Source organism: Giraffa tippelskirchi, chromosome 12 (genome assembly GCF_054371585.1).
Source record: "Giraffa tippelskirchi isolate mGirTip1 chromosome 12, T2T-mGirTip1v1.2.pri, whole genome shotgun sequence".
Classification (NCBI taxonomy): Eukaryota; Metazoa; Chordata; class Mammalia; order Artiodactyla; family Giraffidae; genus Giraffa; species Giraffa tippelskirchi.
The window spans coordinates 102,532,290-102,553,617 of record NC_137286.1 but is presented as its reverse complement, the minus strand read 5'-3'; the positions used below and the strand labels follow the sequence as shown (position 1 = coordinate 102,553,617).

At 41.9% G+C, this 21,328-nt stretch overlaps 1 protein-coding gene across 7 annotated transcripts in view; it reads right to left on the bottom strand.

Annotated features, from left to right (window-relative positions):
* FLT1 (fms related receptor tyrosine kinase 1) overlaps positions 1–21,328 on the bottom strand; it is a 197,680-nt gene that overhangs the window by 128,233 nt on the left and 48,119 nt on the right. For 6 of the 7 annotated variants that reach the window (XR_014071093.1, XR_014071092.1, XM_081549343.1 and 3 more), the window contains 5 exons: positions 9,345–9,469; positions 5,617–5,779; positions 5,372–5,508; positions 1,687–1,861; positions 200–314 (listed from right to left, as the gene is read on the bottom strand). Coding sequence is in view for 5 of the 7 variants with exons in the window: in XM_081549343.1 (XP_081405469.1) it covers positions 200–314; positions 1,687–1,861; positions 5,372–5,508; positions 5,617–5,779; positions 9,345–9,469 (715 nt within the window). In the remaining 2 variants the exon portion in view is untranslated. Of the gene's footprint in view, positions 1–199; positions 315–1,686; positions 1,862–5,371; positions 5,509–5,616; positions 5,780–9,344; positions 9,470–20,889; positions 20,915–21,328 lie in introns of all 7 variants that reach the window. The other variant, XM_081549345.1, reaches the window with a different exon arrangement.

Below are 21,328 nucleotides of genomic sequence, written 5' to 3'. Positions count from 1 at the left end.
TGCTCTGTCCTGTTACATGATTTGTCCTCTGCATCAGCCCTTCCCACTCACTCCTAGAAATCAGCCCAGACCCTGTCCTCCACTGTTGTCTGGGAAACATATATTGTTTCTTTTCAGGAATTCAAGTCTCTCAAGGCTCCTGCATCTTCCTACTGACAAAGCATGTCTTAAGCTGCGAGGAACATGACTGTGATCCTACCAGACAACATCTGGAGAGGGGAACGCCTTCACTCTCATGGACAGCCGGTGAGACCGCTTGCCAGCTACAGCCTCAAACACCCGCTGCTGAGGCTTCACAGTGATGAATGCCTTGTCTTCGAAAGAAGAGAGAAATCCATTAGAAAAGACTATGCGTAAACAAAACCGAACCAAAACCCCATTCAAGGAGGGTGCAGCCAGGGAGTAAATGGAACTGAATTCCTGGTGGCTCAGACAGTAAAGAATCTGCCTACCATATGGGAGACCTGGGTTTGATCCCTGAGTTGGAAAGATCCCTGGAGAAGGAAATGGCAACGCACTCCAGTATTCTTGCCTGGGAAACCCCATGGACAGAGGAGCCTGGTGGACAGTCTATGGGGTCGCAAAGAGCCAGACACAATTGAGTGACTAACACACATGCTCAAGTACTGATCAGTGAATAAAACCATTTAGAATTACCCAAACAAGTGAAATATTTGCAAAATCAAATGGTCCTTGGGACATAAAAGCCCAGTGGCAGGGCATCAGAAACACCTTAAACATCTATATTATAACAAAAACATATAAAGATACTTCTAAAAAAAAAAAATCAACCTGGCCAATATAAGTGCCATGGGAGAAAGTTGTTCCACGTGCTCTAGAACAACTAACTTGATATAAAACATCAACTGGAGCAAGTCAAAAGAATATCAAAGGCATTGGTAGAACTGTCCTCTAGTTTCTGCTCCTTACAAGGTTATCTTTCAACAGCAGAAATAGAATTAGGTTTTTAAGACTTCTGAAGAGGTTAAAGTATTTTCTTGACAGAATTTGCCTATTGGAATTGAACAATAATATTAGGATTTCATGAGAATAAAGTCAGGGATAAAAGAACATCAATTCTAAGTAATTTATCACAGCATATTTTTCTCTAAATCAGTATGATCTCAGAAATTTCTTCTGGAAGTTAAAGGTAAAACTGATTGTATTTTTCTGTTTTGTTCATGTAAAGTGAAGTGAAAGTCACTCAGTTGTGTCTACCTCTTTGCAACCCCATGGACTGCAATACATGGACTGCTGCCCGCCATGTCCATGGGATTCTCCAGGCAAGAATACTGGAATGGGTTGCTATTCCCTTCTCCAGGGGATCTTCCTGACCCAGGGATCGAACCTGGGTCTCCTGCATTGCAGGCAGATTCTTTACTGCCTGAGCCACCAGGCAAGCCCAATGCAACATAAACAAATAACTTTGTATAGATTCTAATATGATCTAACTGACTTATTACCCACAATAAATTTGTAAGGGAAAGATGCTTGAATCAGTGCAAAAGTATTACAGTTGAAGAACACCTAATGTGATTTGCACTTGGGCAGGGGGTGAAGGGAGACAAAGTTGTGTTTTTTCATGACAGACTACCTCCTGTCCAAAAGAAAATTTACATGATTTATAGAACTGCACCCCCTACCCCCAAATCTGCAGTGACTGGAAAGCAGGGAAGGGTTGCTTACCATATATATGCACCGAGGTGTTAACAGACTTGAGTGATGGCCCGCTTTTCACATGACAAGTGTAAAGCCCTTCGTCTTTGTTCTGCACTTTGTCAATAACAAGGATGCTGTAGAACACATTATTTTGGGGATTGCTTTGGTCAATGTGTCGCCTTATAGATGCTCTCTTATTTACCTAGAAATAAAATGTATAACAGATGTAGAAGTAGTCATGGTTCGCATGTAGAGTTATAGCATTTCTCAAATGATTCCTAAATCTGTAGTTTTCTGCTAAGAGGCAAACCCACTCAGAGCAAGATGCTCAGAACCACACCTCTGTCTAGACATGTTTCCAACATGTGCCATAGCAGCCCTAATTCAGCACTTCCGGTTCTTCAAATGGACTTTCACACGTACACTATCTCAACAGTTCCTCGCAACAAGCCAGTGAGATTGGTGGGGTTATTGCCCTTTTGCGGATGAAGAAATCAAAGCATCAAAACACTGACCAGAGTAGCCTGGGAACTCAGGTCTTCTGAGTTCAAATCTGTTTCTTCCCTCTAGCGCCTCTCTAAGCAGTAACCTGTTCTTTCGGCAGTGACATCAGACACAAACTCAGGCAATGATTATCTTCAGTATGTGGATTCATGGCAGGCTTTCTCCTAATAAATCACCATACGAGTTTTTTGGGGTTTTTTTTGCTTCCTTCTAGAAGCAAAAGATGATGAATCCTGGCTACACCTATTAAGGTATAACGATCCATGTTTCATTATTTCACTATTTGAGCAAGGCTTGCCAATTTCTGCTAAACCTCACGAAATGGGTCTGGGGACCTGCAAAGCCCTTGGCAAGTTTTAGCCAACAATCTACGGGTGGGGTTGGTCCCATGTTTGCAGGCCTCAGGCTCAGGGCTGTACCCTGGCCACAATGATCCACTCCTGGTTTTGCGAAGATGAGGTCACAGTGTCTTTTCCTTTCATTGTTCCCTCCTTTCTTTTTCTTACTTTTTTTTCAAGCATTACATTTTATAACACATAATATGTTATTTCCTCCTCTTGGTTTGTCCCCATGAGGAGGCATGGAAAAAGACTCTGGAAGTTGGCCAGACTAGTCTCTGGGTCTTGACCTTAGCTCTCCCTCTGTGCCATGTTGGATAAATTCTACCTACCTGTTGGCACAGACGTGTTAAATCATTTTCTCCCTTCTTGGCAGCAACCACAGAGAAGATGTCAGTCATTGCCATCAAAAATAAAAGAACTGGTCCCTACGTGCCAGACTGAGGGACCTTCAGCAATTCTATTCATGTTGATATTACTTCTCCCTTCTCCCTTTAGCATCAATGGGTGGTAAAAATATGATTAAAAATGGGATGTCTTTATAGTCTCAAAAATTTTTCCTACTTTACCATGAAGAAATATGGCAAATACCACCTTAACCATGGGACCAAGATGGCATCATGTACCTCCAGATAGATATGACATTGAGAAGGATACAACATCACTTCTATGGCACACCTGCCCAAAGTGCATGGCCTGAGTCTAACAATTAGGAAAGACCAGAAAAACCCCAAAATAACGATATTCTACAAAATAACTGCTGTATTTCAAAGAAGGGAGGGCTTTCCTGGTGGCTCAGATGGTAAAGAGTCTGCCTGCAGTGCAAGAAACTTGGGTTCGATCCCTGGGTTGGGAAGATCCCCTGGAGAAGGAAATGGCAACTCACTCCAGTATTCTTGCCTGGAAAATCCCAAGGACAGAGGAGCCTGGTGGACTACAGTCCATGGGGTCACAAAGAGTCAGACACGACTGAGCAACTTCACTTCAAGGAAGGGAGGAAGCTGCTACTACTAAGTCACTTCAGTCGTGTCCGACTCTGTGCGACCCCACAGACGGCAGCCCACCAGGCTCCACCATCCCTGGGATTCTCCAGGCAAGAATACTGGAGTGGGTTGCCATTTCCTTCTCCAGTGCATGAAAGGGAAAAGTGAAAGTGAAGTCGCTCAGTCGTGTCCGACTCTTAGCGACCCCATGGACTGTAGCCTACCAGGCTCCTCCGTCCATGGGATTTTCCAGGCAAGAGTACTGGAGTGGGGTGCCATTGCCTTCTCTGGAAGGGAGGAAGAGAGGGTAAAAATAATGAGGGACTAGTCCAGATTAAAACAAGACTAAAGAGATAGGACATCCAAATGGCAATACGATTCTGGATCAGAAATTTTGTGCTTGTTGCTGCTCTTCTTCCCAAATTTGGTAACATCTTCATTGTTTCTGCCTTGGTATCCTAAAACTGCCTCTGGGTTTTACAACAGGCTTGTCAGCAGCCACAGGCTATTTTAAGTTAAAATGAAACAGAGTTAACAACTTAGATCCTTAGTCCCACAAACCACATTTCCCAGGCTATTAGGCATATGTGGCTAGTGGTTAATGTACTAGACCACTTCCATCACAGAAAAGTCTATTGAACAGGCTCACTTTCAAAGTTATGGACATTTAACAGATGTATCACCATACTCTTACAGCAGCAACACTAAAAGGATAAAAAATTTCTTCCCTCCTTACATGTATTAAGAATATATGGCTTCTATCAAAACCCAGAACATATTGCCACAAGTCATAGCAATCTTATTTCAACCATTTTCTAGAAAATACCTTATGACTAATGAGTCTTTAATATGTCCCTACGGGGTCTTTGTGGTACCTTTTGTTGCTAGTTTATTCTCTTTTCCGAGCAAGAAGTATGTATATTGTACAGCACAGGGAATATAGCCCAGTATTTTGTAATAACTGTAAACAGAGCATCAACTATAAAAATTCTGTATCACTATGTTGCATACCTGAAGCTAAACTAACATTGCAAATCAGGTGTACCTCAATTAAATAAAACAGTGGCTGGGGACTGAGGCACTCATCTTAATTCTACATACGCCATCTAATACATACTATGTAACGTATACATAATTTAATCATAAGCTAACTTTGTGACTGGGCCATCTGAATGATATAACCAATGGTTTACCTGGGATCTGAACCATAAATCATACAGACACGTAAGAAATGGTGCTGGACTCACTGTCGGATGGTTCTCAACAGTTTACCAGGGATTCCCCATGTATATATTTTTAAAACAAAGTTTGTTTGCAAGGATGTTTAATTTGAACAAGGGAACCCAACTCAGGCTTCATTCTTTTCATTTTTCTGAAAGACAGAATCACTCCTTTGTCCCTTAACAAACGGAATATTCGGTGGCTGGGTAGTATTATCTTTCCCAAACATGCTCCAATCAGGTGCCTGCCTGTCTGCCAGTCTCTTCAATTAATGCGCCGACAACAACTTTTTGCTGTTGTTGTTACAAAAGATAGCCCCTGCCTGGCACGTAGTGATAAATTTCTTTCTCATCTCTAAATCCTAGAGACTCGTTTCCAAGGATGAAACAATCCCCCTTTCCACCGAGAATCGTGCAATAGAAATACCAGCCTATACACTTCCAAACAAAACCTCCAGACATCAAAAGACGGTATCTCTGCAGATCATACTCACAACACGTCAGGGAAGAGAAGCACCCAAACCAAACCCAAAGCTCTTTTATTGACTCTGCCAGAGGCGTCAGAATATTCTGCTTTTTCTCCCTCACTTCAAAAACTCAGTTTAGCATCTCACTTGCGAAAACTAAATACTGTCCTATAGAAGAAATAGAAAAGGAGGTCACTCACTTCTCCAGGGTAACGCCAGGTCATCTGAACTCTTGTGTTCAACGGGGTGGTAGCCGTGCAGTTGAGGGTGAGCGTATGGTCTCTCAGTAGTCTGACTGGGCTTGGCGTGCTTATCCAGACATCTGTGATTATGTTGGCTGCAAGCATAAGAAGTCACGTTAAAAAAAAAAAAAATCAATGTTTCATTAAGCAGATAAACCCTTGAGCATCCCAGCGTATGTTCATGCTTCTGGAGCATCACTTACTTTGCCGAATTGTGAGATAGTTTGTCTTGTACAAATGTCCGTTGACTGTTGTCTCGCAGGTCAAAAGCCCTATTTCTCTGTAGGTTGCATTTGATATTATAAAACCCTTCCTACTGTCCCAGGTTATTCTTTTTCCATTGGGGATCAGAACATCAGATGGAAACTGGAAAAGGAAGAAATGTGCGTTCACAAAATCGTATTAGTGCTATGGGGAGAGCTTCACTCATAGTTTGCAATTTTTGAAATGTAAGTTTTATCTCAAATGAGAATAGTGCAGGTAGAAACTCCAGGTTGTCATAATTGGTTCTTTAGTTTTCTTTGCATGTAACAAATGATACGTTAACCATGATAAATTATTGTCAACAACATAATTTGTTATTAGTCTTAGCAGCAAGCTGCACCCACCTAGGGCAGACCTAGTTGTCGTGTCAGAATTCTAGCAGGACCATGTGACTCTTCAAGCCTCTGAGAGTCTCTGTAACAAACTGGCATGACGCTCAATAGGAAAATGAATTAGGAATTTTTTTTGCACTAGGGCTGCCTGGTTATCTTCTTGGTCTCATCACTGGGAGCTCTTAACAAGCCAAACCTTGTCATCTCATTTTGTGTGATTTGTTAAGGAGCTGGCTGTCTTAAAAGGATTGTGCATCACTGGTGGTCTGCCAGGATTCACAGCATTAACTTGGCACTCACTGGGGTTATTATCACTCTGGGGAAACTGAGGGTACTGACTCTGCACCAGGGAGGGCAACTCCCAGATGCTGCGGCTCCTGAGAGCAAAGACAGCTGAAAAAGGATGTGAGGCCAGAGACAGACAGGAATGATGTGCTCGCGAATTCCTAGAAGTACTGCTAAACAGCGAGTCCAAACAGAAGAAAAGAACCCACCATTTGATTCTCCCCTACTGCCTTCTCCTGCACACCAGAGAGTTAATCTAAAGCCTCTGTTTTGAGTAAAGGGTCACTGCTCCACAGAGCAGCAGAGCCAAATTCCCTGATGCTAGATTGTCAGCCAATTTCAGAGGCAATGGTCTGACGACTACTATTATTTATCCCCAGTTGGAAAAGGTGGTGGGGGGAAATCAGATCACCTTCTCACAACAGATTATAAAGATTCATAGCATTAACTGCCATAAAGAAGCTCAAGTCTTCTCTGTCTTCATTTTAAAAGTACACGCCACCTTACACCGCTCTATCCATCAATCCACAAGTATACTGCTTGTGGAAGGAGCGAATTGGACTGGGATGTGTGACCTGATGGCAGAGATTTTTGTTTCAAAAGCACTAGCTGCCTCTCCCAGTGAGTGTATCTCCACACTGGTGCACGTCCCCAGAGCCTTACATGGGTTTGAGATGAACTGCATCCTGTTTATGAAGAACTGAAAGCAATTAAAGGATGCATTTCATGTTTTAGTACATTAGACGGCTACTTGTAAACTTGGGAATGCTCTGCATTCCCTGGCAGGGGGGTTGGGAGGGTGTGGGGGGGGGTGTGGCGGAGAAAGAACCTTCTTTTCTAACTTGGTGCAAACTATTAAAAGGAAAGTCTCAGAAAAATTTACAACCAGGATTGAAATCTGTCAACGCTTGAAAACATGAGAAATGCTTTAAAAACACAAGAAAACAAGTATGTGCTGAATCTAAAAGAAAGCTTGGCTGATGGACTTTCTCTGCACCACCAAAAACTACATTCAGTTTTCCTCTGAAGTGTGTCTCTTAACTCTCATCTATCCATGACTGCCACTAGTTGTAGTCCGCTGACAAAGCCACTTTATGTCTAGCTGACAAGAGCTAAAACAGCAGAAGACTACAAAGCTCATCAGCTGTGGCAATTGCTGTATGTGTCCTAGTAGGGCACAGGGAGCTGTCACCGGCTGACCAGGGTTCCACTGAAGCAGGCAGGGAAAAAGGAGAGGGAAGGGGCAGCAAGTTAGTAAAAGAGGGACGGGATGAGAAGAGAAAGGGAAAGACCTTATGGTAACGTCACGTCAGCATATATATGTAACAGGTTAGAATATTTTCTATACATATATATGATATATTAAAATCCTTGTTAGAATTTTATGCTTCTCTCACTCTCTTTTCTTTCATATCATAGAGCTGGGTGGGAAAACAGAGAAAATAAGCTTTCCTTCCCGAAATGCTTACAGGTGAGAATTTGGGAAAATTGCTCAGACAGACAAGCAACCTGCATTAGGGCCAGAAAACAAGGGGTTACATGAAACGAGAAGTTTCATATCCCCGTGGTTTGCTCCATATTCCTCACAGAGCAATTATCATCTTGGACTAAGGGGAGTAATGCCAGGCTCTTGAAAACATCACTTGATAATACATTGATTACTGGGCATTAAACTGTTAGATAAGTAACAGGGATAGTAACCCGTGAACGGGCTTGCCTGTGCCAGGCAAGGTCCTAAGTGTCTTCCAAGCACCTCATGTAGCCTCCCTGATAGTCAGGTGAAGGGGTACTCCTGTAACTGTCTCATCTCTCCAGTGAGGACACTGCTGTGGAGGAAGGTCTGATAACTTGCCTCTCTATCTGGCAGGTAAGTGGACAGGGAGGGGAGAAAGAATCCAGGCTGTATGATCCCACTCTCTGCTCTGAACCACTCTGGTCCTCCTCCTATGTAAACGAAACCACCAGCAAAGGATGGAGGAGCATGGGAGCAGAAGACAGAACACGGGCTATAATGTTCCACGTGGCCCCAAAAGCCCCTCACTCCCTGGGAACCTCAGTTTTTTCTTCCACCAACTGAGTTTGATTCCTCTGGGGTTTCCACCTCGTCTACCACGATTTTATATTTCCTGGCAATGGTACGTACCCAGTGTAATGGAAGCCATGACCTGTCACTGATGGACTATATTGAAGATGTAACTCCACAACGTAGGGGAGTCAATGCAAGGCAAGAAGACAGGGGGATACCTCATCACATTTCAGGAATCAGGGTCAATAGGTGATACTGAAAATCATTCTGAATTCTTCCAATTTGACTACCATCACCACCTGAGTCCCTACCTCCATGTGATGGGCAGTGCCAGGAGATGCCTCAGACAGCGTTCACTTTTCCTAAGCTCTAAGTACCCAGGATTCACTGCAGTTTTCCATTTGGGGAGTTTTTATCTAATTCTCAGACTTAGCACTACCCCTAAAGTAACTGCAGCTGAAATACCTGGCTTGGCACATTTTAGGGATTTTGTCTTTATTAGATTTTACTTGAAATCTTTTTCCTTCTCTTCATGCATAATTTACAACATAATATGAAGAAAACCCTCACTTATAGCTTTTTTTTTTCCCCTAAGAGGTTAAGTTTAGATGCCCGGCAAAAGATAAGCCTTTTGTTATCAGGGAATTCCCAACTCAGATCAAAGCAACAGTTCTCAGATGCTTGGAGAGTCAGGTATCCTGCCTGGCAGTTCTGCCTTCAGCCAAACTCTGGATAATTAATTTGTATACGCCATAGAATTGGTTTTTCTGACATTTACAGATGTTTGCATTTGTGGTAATGCATAAAAATTTTTATGATTTTGGTTCTTTTGTGACTCACATAGATTTATGCCCAGAACATTATCCTCTTATTCCATTTAAATACACACATGGGTATAACATTTAGCACTCAGACTTCTGAGTAAAACACTGTTATAGAAAAGTATGTAAGCAAACTATTCCAGAAAATAACTCACAATACATTCTGCTCACTTGCAGTGAAGAGCACATGAGAGAAGTTTTACCTTTTTTAAAGTAACAGTGAGGCTGGGAGACGAGACCCGGCAGGGGATGACCAACTCCTTCCCTTCGGTCATATTTATAATCGCAGGGATTTCACTGTGCATCTCTAAGAAAGGTCTACCTGTATCTGAATGAGAAGAAAATGAAAACACACACCCATAAATGACTGTATGATGAACACCCAGACACTGAAGCTGGCGAGGCAACGTGGGGACCACCATACATCTCCCCATTCACGTAAACCCCCACACATCCATATTCTCTCTCACCCGGCCCTCCATGTTTCTGCCCAGATACAGAATGCTTCCCTAAGGAAACTGAATTCCTTATTCAGGTCTCGGCCTTCAATCAGCAGACCCCGAAGCCCAGTCCCTACTTTGCAAATTGTGACCTGGGGGATGGGGTGAGGGGTGTTTAGATTACTCAGGGAAAAAGCCATTAAAAGTGCAGAGTGAGAGTAAGGTGAATATTCTGCATAAACGTCTTCCCACAGCTTTGCAAAGGGCCTCAGGAAGCGCCCTCCTGAGCCTTTGTCAGCAGTCAGAGGGGGTGGGTGCACGGGTCCATAGTCTTAGGAGCACAAACGACACGGAGAGTGGGGGACCAAGTCAGGTTGGAGAGAGGATTTCCATTTGAATGACAGAAGCATGCCTCCACCTCTTTCTGCAGCTTAAAGGCCGACTAGTAGTAAAACAAGAAGGTCTGAACTACTTCAGGGGAGGGGGCAGGGTGAAGGCAGGAGAAGCAGGGTGAACACTGCATTTATTTCACAAGCACATGTGTCCGGTTCTTTAGCCCAAACCTCACGACTACGAACAGTAAAGCATGCGCAAGCACACGTGAAGAGACCTGGAAAGGGCTTTACCTAATCACCAAGAGATCACCCTTAAAAGCATGGCACTGTCAACTACAAATCAGCCTTGCCTTCTACCTCTATAAGGATTAAATCAGGTGCCTCTGCAGGGCTGACCTTCAACACCCTCTGAAGGGAGTTCAGGGTGGAGAGCAAGAATGAGGCGCTCTGGGAAAAATGGGCAGGGCCAGTCTTCAGATAGTTAGATATTCTCAGGAGCTGACTTTATGAGCCCAATTCTTGCATCTCCTCATATCTAAAAAAGCACTAAAATCCTTTCTGGTGACATCTGCTCCTCAAGACAAGCAGAAACCTTCAAAAAAAAAAAAAAAATATATATATATATGCTTGATTGCATGTACTTCCCCTTCACCAAAATCACATATATGTTGACCTTCCCCGCCCCTCCTCCTGCCTCTTTGGAGCAGTTTCTCAGAGCTATCTGAGATGCTGTCTCCCAAGCTATAGTCCTTATTTCGCCCCCAATAAAACTTAACTCACGACTCTCACATTATGATTTTTTTTCCCCCAGTAGACAGCATTTTGCCCATCTCAGAGGTCAGAATGACTCAAGCCACTTTGCTGGGCTTCCTTGCAGTTCCTGTAGGGACAGGACTGAACATTCTTTCAGAAACACTCTCACAGTCCACCTCGCCCTCGGAATCCCCTGACAGCGATCTCTTCAGGAAACACTGCCCTTAGCTTCTCCCCTTGGGCCCAGCCCTCCCTGTCCAGATGGAAAGAAGCCCTGCGCAGACTCTCCCCCTGGGCCCCCACCTGCTCCCTGTTCAGAGTAATCCTGGATGCTGAACGGAGAATGAAGGAAGAAAAAACATGGGCACCACGGGGGCCATGGCTGCCTGGACTGAATGGGGCTGCAGACATTGTTATGAACTGTGTCTCCCCACCCCCACCCCCCACACAAATGATATGTTTTAACCCCAGCACTGCAGAATGTGACCTCACTGGGTCAAATAGAGTCACTGCCCATAGAGTTACTTCAGTTAAGTAGGGTGGGGCCCTAGGCCAATAGGCCTGGCGTCCATATAAGATGATGGCCGTGTAAGGCGAGACAGCCAGGGAGAACGCATATGGAGACAAAGCAGAGACGGAGCAATGCAGTTGGAGATCGGGGCCACCAAGGGTCACCAGCCCCCCTCAGAAGGTAAGGAGAGGCAAACAGGGGCTCCCTACAGGCTTCAGCGGGGCACGGCCCTGCCGCCACCTCGAGTGTCTAGAATGTGGAATGATAAAGTTCTGTGGTTTTAACACACACACACACACACACACACACACACACACACACACACACACTCCACCACCACTGAAAAAGGGACCTTACTGTAGCCTGCTGAAGATGGCGGTGTGTGACATACACCAGAGGGGGCCCTAGAGGGACCTGATTGATACAGCCCATCTTGGATGATCAGAAACCTCTGAACAATTCCTCCTGGTCCCCTGGGAAGCCTTCCTGGGCCAGCCCTTCCTGCTTCCCATCTCAGCCCACCTCAGGGGCTTTGCCAGCAGCCCCAGGACTCTCCTGGTATAGCACCTAAAACACGACTTCCCTGGCTACACGTGGGATGATGACTTCTTAGGAGAGGAGACATGGTATTCATCTCTGCCTCGTATGAAATGAATGAATGAGCCAGTGAACGAACTACTCTCCAACCCTGTCATTTTATAGATGAGAAGAGAGAGGTGTGAACAGATGCAGAGAGTTGTCTCGCTGTGAACAGAAACCCCAGAGGCCACTTTCTTCTCCTGAGCTCCAGTCCAAGGCTCCGTCCCTGCCCCACTTTCCCTCATCAGAGTCCCGCCCTCTCGTCATAGGAAGCACTGTTGTTGGCAATTGTTTTCCAGAGAGAGGTTGATTGTCACAGTTCCCTGGGGCAAGTATGTGTGATGTCACACAGCCTAGTGTTGGAGGAATTCCCAGACGAGGATGCTCACCGAGGGGTAGGGCTGGGGTGGGGGTGCCTCTGGGACAGGCTCAGGACAAGGCTCAGAGTTGGGGGACTGAGGGGGACAACAGATTGTGGTTAAGACTGTACATGTTAGGAGAATTTAGGGCTGTCCAGTGACCCACTCCAGTACTCTTGGGCTTCCCTTGTGACTCAGCTGGTAAAGAATCTGCCTGCCATGCGAGAGACCTGGGTTCGATCCCTGGGTTGGAAAGTTCCCCTGGAGAAGGGAACAGCTATCCAATCCAGTATTCCGGCCTGGAGAATTACATGAACTGGACAGTCCATGGGGTCGCAAAGAGTTGGACACGACTGAGTGACTTTCACTTCACTTCAGTGGTTAGGACTCGGGCTTTCACTGCCGCTGAGGGAGCAAGTTCAAATCCTGGTCCAGGAAAGATGAGCAGCATGACCACACACACACAAAAAAAGCAAGAACTTCACAGCCAGGGTTTGAATGCCCCTTACTAGCAGTGAGACTGTGGGCAAAGCATTTCACCACTTCCGTCCCTCATCTGTAACACCTGCCTCGAGGGTGACATGAATTCACACATATAAAGTGTTTAGAATGGTACCTGGCAGATATGTGTGTGTTAGCCATTAATTTTCTCATTATGAGAAATTTTAACTTCAGAAAGGGGGGTTAGGATACATGAAAGTCATAAATTATACTCAAGATCTAAACTACAAAAAGTACAAATTTATATTCATATAATGGCATAAAAAAAGGCAAAATGAATACACTAAAATGTGAGCCATGATTCCCTTTGAGTATTATGAGTTGTTATTATTTTCTTTGTGACCCCATGGACTGTAGCCCACCAGGCTCCTCTGTCCATGGGACTTCCCAGGCAAGAGTATTGGAGTGGGTTGCCATTTCCTCCTCCAGGGGATCTTCCCGACCCAGGGATCGAATCTGAGTCTCCTGTGTTTTCCTGCAATGCAGGCAGATTCTTTACCATTGAGTCACCAGAAAAAGCTTTCTGTTTTTATCAGACTTTCTAGAATGAGCATGTATGATTTTACAATAACATTTTAAATCGTTGCACGTAAGTCTCAATGTCTAAAGCATTTTTACTTGAGGAAAACTATAAATTTTCCATGTGATTTACATCAGTTTTGTCCAGTATACTAGAAGGAGACATTAACTATCACATTAATAGCTATATGTCTATTAGGAAGGCTCAGTGAGTGTAGTAGCATCTGTATAGAGGAAGAGTTAATTATACAGAGACAAAGATTCACTTATCAGCACAAAATTCCTCCCCTGAATAAAACTGCTGAGCTGGACATCCAGGCAGGACTACTGGGATTCGATCAATTCCTTTCCTTCCTCCTGTGAGTCTATATTTTTATCTCCTTTGTGAGTCCCAAGGTAAACACAAACACCAGGAAATGGTTTAATTCATGTAACTAAATTGTAAATCCTTCACATTTAATTTACTGTCTCCTTAAGCAACCATTTTCAACAAAGGACACTGGCATAAAATGTTTCTGAGGAAACAGTAAACCTTGGTGTAGTCATTTTTAGTCTAATGAATGCCAATCCCAAAAGAAAACAAAAGCAGCTAATGCAACATGCCTTTGAATTTCATCTTGTTCACTCGGGATCCCTTGAACACTTGAATTTCATGGTTATCTATTGGCCTTTAAAAGTCAATGCCAGTTTTAGCACTCGGCCCACTGTTCAAAGAATATCAGAACTTCAATGATTGGTGTCCATCCCAGCATAATTCAAAACACACCATTTGTAGCACAGTTAATAGTGGCATTATAAATCCACTATGTTTACAAATGAACTTATGCCTACAGTCACACACACACTATTCTCCAGGCTTATTAATAGTATATTTCCTCTGCAATTTGCTTCAAGGAAGGGCTAAGAATGAACTTGCCTGACATATTATAATATAAACATTTTTTGTTTTGTATGACCACAGATACAGAAGAGGTCACGGTTCCATTAATATCACCAGTAAAACCACTTACTACTCCCATAGGACGCATTTGTCTTTGTCACAAAATTAAAAACGACTTCTAAACCCAGCCAGCGCCGTGGAGTGGTTTCCTGAGACCAAAGTGGCTGGTTGTTGAAAGAGTGAGGAAGAGCTGCTCCGGAGACAGCCGGTGTACCCGTGGTGCAGACACACTGTCACCAGGGACTCAGGCCACACCCAGAGGCAGGGAGGTCACACCACCCTCCCCTCTCTGAACTCTTAGAACTCAAAGCAGTGACAGGAAACTGGCACAGACTGAGGCTTTCTCATCCAGGAGGAGTAGCTGGGCTGTCATCCTTCAGGACAACGGGCAGGCTCGGGCACAGGGGAAGATCAAACAGGGACCCTTGCTCAGAGTGGTATTATACCTACTTTTTCAATGTGTTTTTTCCTTTTGAACTCTGTAATCACTCTGGCATGTCAGGGCACACAGACATAGAGGTCCCAGCATGGCAAGCTTCATGCTACTCTATTTCCCAAGGGCATCACCTAGGAGCTCCTCTATGGAGTGTGAAGCAAGTGAATGGCCCAAGGATTTCTGTGGGGTTTTCAGACTGAAGAGGAGTTCAGGAGTAAACATCTTATTTCCTAGTACTTGTCCATTTCCATGATTCTCATAAACTTTTTCTTGATTTCCTTTCCCTTTAATTTCATTAACCTTAACTCTTAAGTCCTGGTCATGAGGACTCCTAATTATTTTCAAGGAGGATGTGATTTTAAATTATTGAGGATGAAGTGAAGAAGATAAGCAGGTAATTAACCAACACCATGAAAAGGGTCCTATCTAGAAATGAGAGTTTTCACATCGCACTTTTGACTTTAGTTGCCCACCAAAGCTTTTGAGAATTCAAAACAGAGCTTTGGAGCAACCACAAGAAAGCTGAAATATTAATATTAATATTAATATATTAATATTAGATAAATAGCTATTGTTCAGTTGCTAAATATTAGATAAAATAGACTAAAACAAAAAACATTACCAGAGATAAAGAGGGCATTTTGTAATAATGATAGCATCCAGCAGGAAGATATAATAATTATAAATATATATGAAGACATAATAATTATAAATATACATGCAACTAGCAACAGAGCACTAAAATATAGGAAGGAAAAACTGACAGGATTGAAGAATAGAAAATTCAACAATAATAGATGAAGATTTCAATATCTTACTTTCAATAATGGACATAACAACTAGACAGATGGCTGAAAAGGAAATAAAGAACTTGAACAACGCAGATAGCCAACTAGACCTAACAGACATAAACAGAACCCATCACAGCAGGATACACACTCTTCCCAAATGCACACAGAACATTCCCCAGGATAAACTATACACTAGGCCACAAAACAAACTTCAATAAATTTAAAAGGATAGAAATAATACAGTGTATGTTCTCTGACTACAGTGGAATGAAATTAGAAACCAGTAAGTGAAAGAAACTTGTTGTTCAGTCACTAAGTCATGTCCCAAAAGCCAGTAGAAAAAAATTCACAAATCCAAAAGCTAGTTCTTTGAAAAAATTAACACAATTGACAAACCTTTTGACAGACAAGCCAAGAAAAGAGAAGGAAAGACAAATTAATAATATCAGAAAAGAAACAGTAGATATTACTATTGACACTACTAAAATAAAATGAATTATAAAGGAATAATATAATTGTATGCCAATAAATTAGATAACAGATGAAATAAACAGGTTCCTAGAAAGACAAACTACTGAAACTAACTCAAAAGAAACAGACAAACTGAATATACCTATAAGAAAAGAGATTGAATCAGTCATCAAAATACTGCCGACAAAGAAAAACTCAGGCCCAGAAGACAAGTGAATTCTATCAGATATCTAAAGAATGAATACCAATTCTTCACAAATTTTTCTAAAAGAACAAAAGGGAAAACTTCCCAGTTCATTCCATGAAGCCAGTGTTAGCCGGACACCAAAACCAAAGACATCACAAAGGAAAAACAGGTCAATATTTTTTATGAATGTGGATGCAAAAAAAGCTCAATTTCCAGCAAACCCAATACCTATAAAAGAATTATGCATCTGACAGAGTGGGTGTTCCAGGAATGCAAGATTGATTTAACATCCAACAACCAGCCAATGTCATTAATGTACAGTATCAATGGAATAAGAAACAAAAATCACATGATCCTTTCACTAGGTACAGGAAAAGCATTTGACAAAACCCTTATGGAAGACGGTACAGAGATTCCTTAAAAAACTAGGAATAAACCACCACATGACCCAGCAATCCCACTCCTAGGCATATAGCCTGAGGAAACCAAAATTGAAAAAGACACATGTATCTCATTGTTCATTGCAGCACTATTTACAATACCTAGAACATGGAAGCAACCTAGATGTCCATTGATAGATGAATGGATAAAGAAGTTGTGGTATATATATACAATGGAATATTACTCAGCCATAAAAGGGAACACATTTGAGTCAGTTCTAATGAGGTCGATGAACCTAGAGCCTATTATACAGAGTGAAGTAAGTAAAAAAGAGAAAGATAAATATCCTATACTAACGCATATGTATATGGGATCTAGAAAGATAGTACCAAAGAATTTATTTTCAGGGCAGCAATGGAGAAACAGACATATAGTACAGACTTATGGACATGGGGAGAGGGGAGGAGAGGGTGAGATGTATGAAGAGCGTAACATGGAAGCTTACATTACCGTATGTAAAATAGACAGCCAATGGAAATTTGCTGTATGTCTCAGGGAACTCAAACAGGGTCTTTGTACCAACCTAGAGGTGTGGGATGGGGAGGGAGATGGGAGGGAGGTTCAAGAGGGAGAGGACATATGTATACCTATGGCTGATTCATGTTGAGGTTTGACAGAAAACAACAAAATTCTGTAAAGCAATTATCTTTTAATTAAAAAATAAATTAAAAAAATCCAAACCTCTTTCGTAATAAACACACACACACACACACACACATACACCCAAAAAACTAGGAATAGAAGGGCATTTCCTCAATCTGATACACAAAAAAAACTTAACAGCTAACAACACTCTTAATAGTAAAATACTGGATGCTTTCCCCCTGAGATTAGGAACAAGACAAAGTTGTCCACTCTTACCACTTCTATTCAGCACTGTACTAGGGCTTCAATGGTTATTATGAATAATGCTGCAATAAACATTCCAGCTAGAGCAATTCGGCAAGAAAAAGAAAACAAAAGGCATCCAGGTTTGAAATGAAGAAATTTTCTCTGTTTTCAAATGACATGATCTTGTATATAGAAAATACTAAGGAATCCACTAAAAAAAAAAACAAAACTATTCATTGGAACTAGTAAATGAGTTCAGCACGATTTCAGGATTCAAGATCGATATGCAAAAGTATTATATACTTCTATGTACTTTCAATGAACAATCTGAAAATGAAATAAAAAAGTTTTATTTATAACAGCATCAAAACAATAAAATAATCAGGACTATATTTAACAAAAGAAGTGTGAAGCTTATATTTTGCAAACCACAAAAACACTGTGGAAAGAAATGAAGTAAATAAATGGAAATACCACCTATGTTCATGAATTGGAAGACTTAATATTGTTAAGATGGCAGTGCTCCTCAAATTGATCTATGGATTCACTGCAATCCCTATCAGAAAGCCGGATGACTTCTTAGTAGAAACTGACAGGCTGATGCTAAGATTTACAATTGAAGGGGACCCAGAAGAGCCAAAACAACCTTGAAAAAGAACAAAGTCAGAGGACTCACACTTCTCAATTTCAAAAGTTACTACTAAAACTGTAAACAACCATGATTAAGACAGTGTGGTACTGGCATAAGGACAGACATACAGATCAATGAAGTAGAACTAAGAGTTCATAAATAAGCCCTTGAGTCCATGGTCTGTTGGTTTTCAACCAGGCTGCCAAGACCATTCAATGGGGAAAGATCAGTCTTTTCAACAAATGATGCTGGAGCAACTCCACACACAAAAGAATAGAGGACCTTTACATCAAACCACACGTAAATATGAACTCAAAATGTATCAAAGGCCTAAATTTAAGAGCTAAAACTATACAATTTTTAGAAGAAACCATAGAGGTAAATCTGCATGATCTCAGATTTGACATTGGATTCTTATACATGATATAAGCAACAAAAGAAAAAAGTAGATCAATTGGACTTCCTCAAAAGTTAAAAATTTTGTGCTTCAAAGAATACTATCAAGCAAGTGAAAAAAGAATGCACAGAATGAGAGAAAATATTTGCAAAGTATATATCTGATAAGGGATTTGTATCTAGAATACAGAAATATTTATATATCTAGAATATATTAAAATCTAGATATACAGAAGCTGCCTGCGATGCAGGAGACACAGGAGGCTCAAGTTTGATCCCCTATGGAAGGAAATGACACCCATTCTAGTATTCCTGCCTGGAGAATCCCATGGACAAAGGAGCCTGGGTGGCTATAGTCCAATGAGTGGCAAAGAGTCAGACAGGACTAAGCAATTAAGCACAGCACTTAATATTGATATTGCTAAATTTTATGTCTAGAACATAAAAATATTTTTATAATACATATTTAGAACATGTAACTACATAAAATATATTAATATATAATCTAATAAAAAACTGAAGAACTCTTACAACTTGGTAACAAATAATCCAATTAAAAAATGTTAAAGAGATCTGAAAAGACATTTCTTCAAAGAAGAGGTACAAATAAACACATGAAAAAATGCTCGGCATAATGAGCCATCAGAGAAACGCACACCAAATCCACAATGAAATACTGCCTCAAATCCACTAGGATGGTGATGAAAAGACAGGGTAACAAGTACCAGCAAGAATTTGGAGAAACTGAAACTCTCATATGTTGCTGGCAGGAGCATAAGATAGTCACTTTGGAACATAGTGTGGCAGTTCCTCAAATGGTTAAGCATACAATTATGCTTACATATGACCTGGTACTTCCTCCCTTAGGTATGTACCCTAGAGGATAAAAACTTGTTCCATGCAAGAACTAGCATATGACTGTTCACTGCAGCATTATTCATAACAGCCCAAAGATGGAAACAATTCCTACGTCCATCTACTGATAAATGGATGGCTAAAATGTGGGAGACCCATACAATACAGTGGAATATTATTTGGCAATAAAAAGAAATGAAGTGCTTATACTTGGTACAACATGAATGAACCCTGACATATTATGCTGAGTTCAAGAAGCCAGCACATTTTTATATATTTAATAATAAAATGCCACATATTTTATTATTCTGTTTATATGAAATACCCAGAATAGGCAAATCTACAGGGACTGAAAGTAGATTAGTGTTTGCTTAGGGCGGGGAGGTATAGAAGGGTAAAGGGTGACAGCTAAAAGGTACAGAGATTCTTTTTGAGATAATGAAGGGTTCTGAAATTGACTGTAGTGATGGTTGCATATGTCTGTCCATGTGCTAAAGACCACTTTTGTTGTTCAGTCACTCCATCATGTCCGGCTCTTTGCGACCCCCATGGACTACAGCACGCCAGGCTTCCCCGTCCTTCATTATCTCCCAGAGTTTGTTCAAACTCATGTCCATGGAGTCAATGATGCCATCCATCCATCTCATCTTGTGTTGCCCCTTTCTCCTCCTGCCTTCAATCTTTCTCAGGATCAGCATCTTTTCCATTAAATTATACAATTTAAATGGGTGAATTACACGGTACGTGAATATCTCAAAACGCTTATTTTGAAAGAGAACAGAACCCTGGGGTCTATCTCAGGAATGGTGACCCCCTGTTTTCTGAGCTGGAATTGTAACCGGAGATCATTCAGTGCTGACTACCTTATCTTAGAGAGTCCCTCCAACCTTTGTCTCCGACTCCTCTTTGCATTTGAGGAAGCCACTCACAAAAAATGGAACTTTCTCCCATGACAAAGCCATCCTGATTGTAAATACCTAGTTTAGTTCCCACTTGGCAGTCCCAGGTCTGTGGGGAACACAGTGAGACATCTCTGTCTTCCTTTAGCCGGGAGGTTCCTTGACTGATGCATCTATTCAAGTCCACACTGTATTTCCTAGTGAGTCACGCTGGTTATCCAAGTGAACAAGTAAAATCTCGGCTATAATTCACCACCCACCCAGATTCAGAAGTGAGATAATCCCCTCTATGGCTGACCTAGGAATGTCAGTGCCAGGCTCTGCCACCTACATAAGACCATACACAAATGTTTCTATTACAGCAAGGTAAGCAGAAAGAGGGCACCATATTTCAGACTCAAGATGCTATCCTAAAATTAAACATGAATATGTTATTTGTGTGATACAAAATCAAAAAAGCTCTTTCCTGACTACCTACCTTCCTTCAAAAGAGAAGCACACAGTTTTGCCTTATCTCATTTGGAAGTCCTATTTGTCCACTTATAATGGCAAGTTGGACATTAGGAGAAGTCAAAAGACCAAGACTCAGGAGAGAGGAGAACAGGAAGAGTGGTTCAGCCCCTCCCCTTCTTCCTGCATCTTCTGTGAATTTGCTCCTTGAAATGTGCGCATCTAGCAGCCAGGCAATTGGGGTAATCAATCATTTCAACCCAGTGTCCAGCAGAGGCTGGGCACGTGGTGCACGGTCAACTGATGTTTATTGAGAAGATACCACGTGTAGCAAGAAACAAGGTGAAATCAGGACGTATGATGGTCCTGTGCGCACAGCAACACCATGGACTCCAGTTCTAGCTGTATGGACATCACACATACCTCTCCTCCAGGCTCAGAAAGTTTCCTATGGATTAGAGGAAAAAGTAAATACTAAATTCTGCCTTGAAGGAGAATAATTTCTCTTTAATTTACAGCTAAGACTTAAGTAAGTTAGTTGAAGATCTAAGTGAGAGTGGAGTGCCAGGGAGATGGTACGCCTGACTAGACTCTAAGTCCAGGAAGGCAGACAAGGGTGCAGTTTCTCAGGCTCCCTAGAACCTTGCTCACTGGGTGTTCACACAAGATGCTTAGTTGATTTCTATGTTCACAAAGTCAGATCTTCATCTTGATCAATTAAAACATCTCAAAAGAAAAGAAAGAACAAGCTAGGAAGGAAGGTAAGAAGGAAGAGGGGGGGAAGAAGGAAGGACAGACATATAGAGGGATGACAGATGGATGATGGCAGGAAAGATGGAAGGAAGGAAAGAAATGAAACACA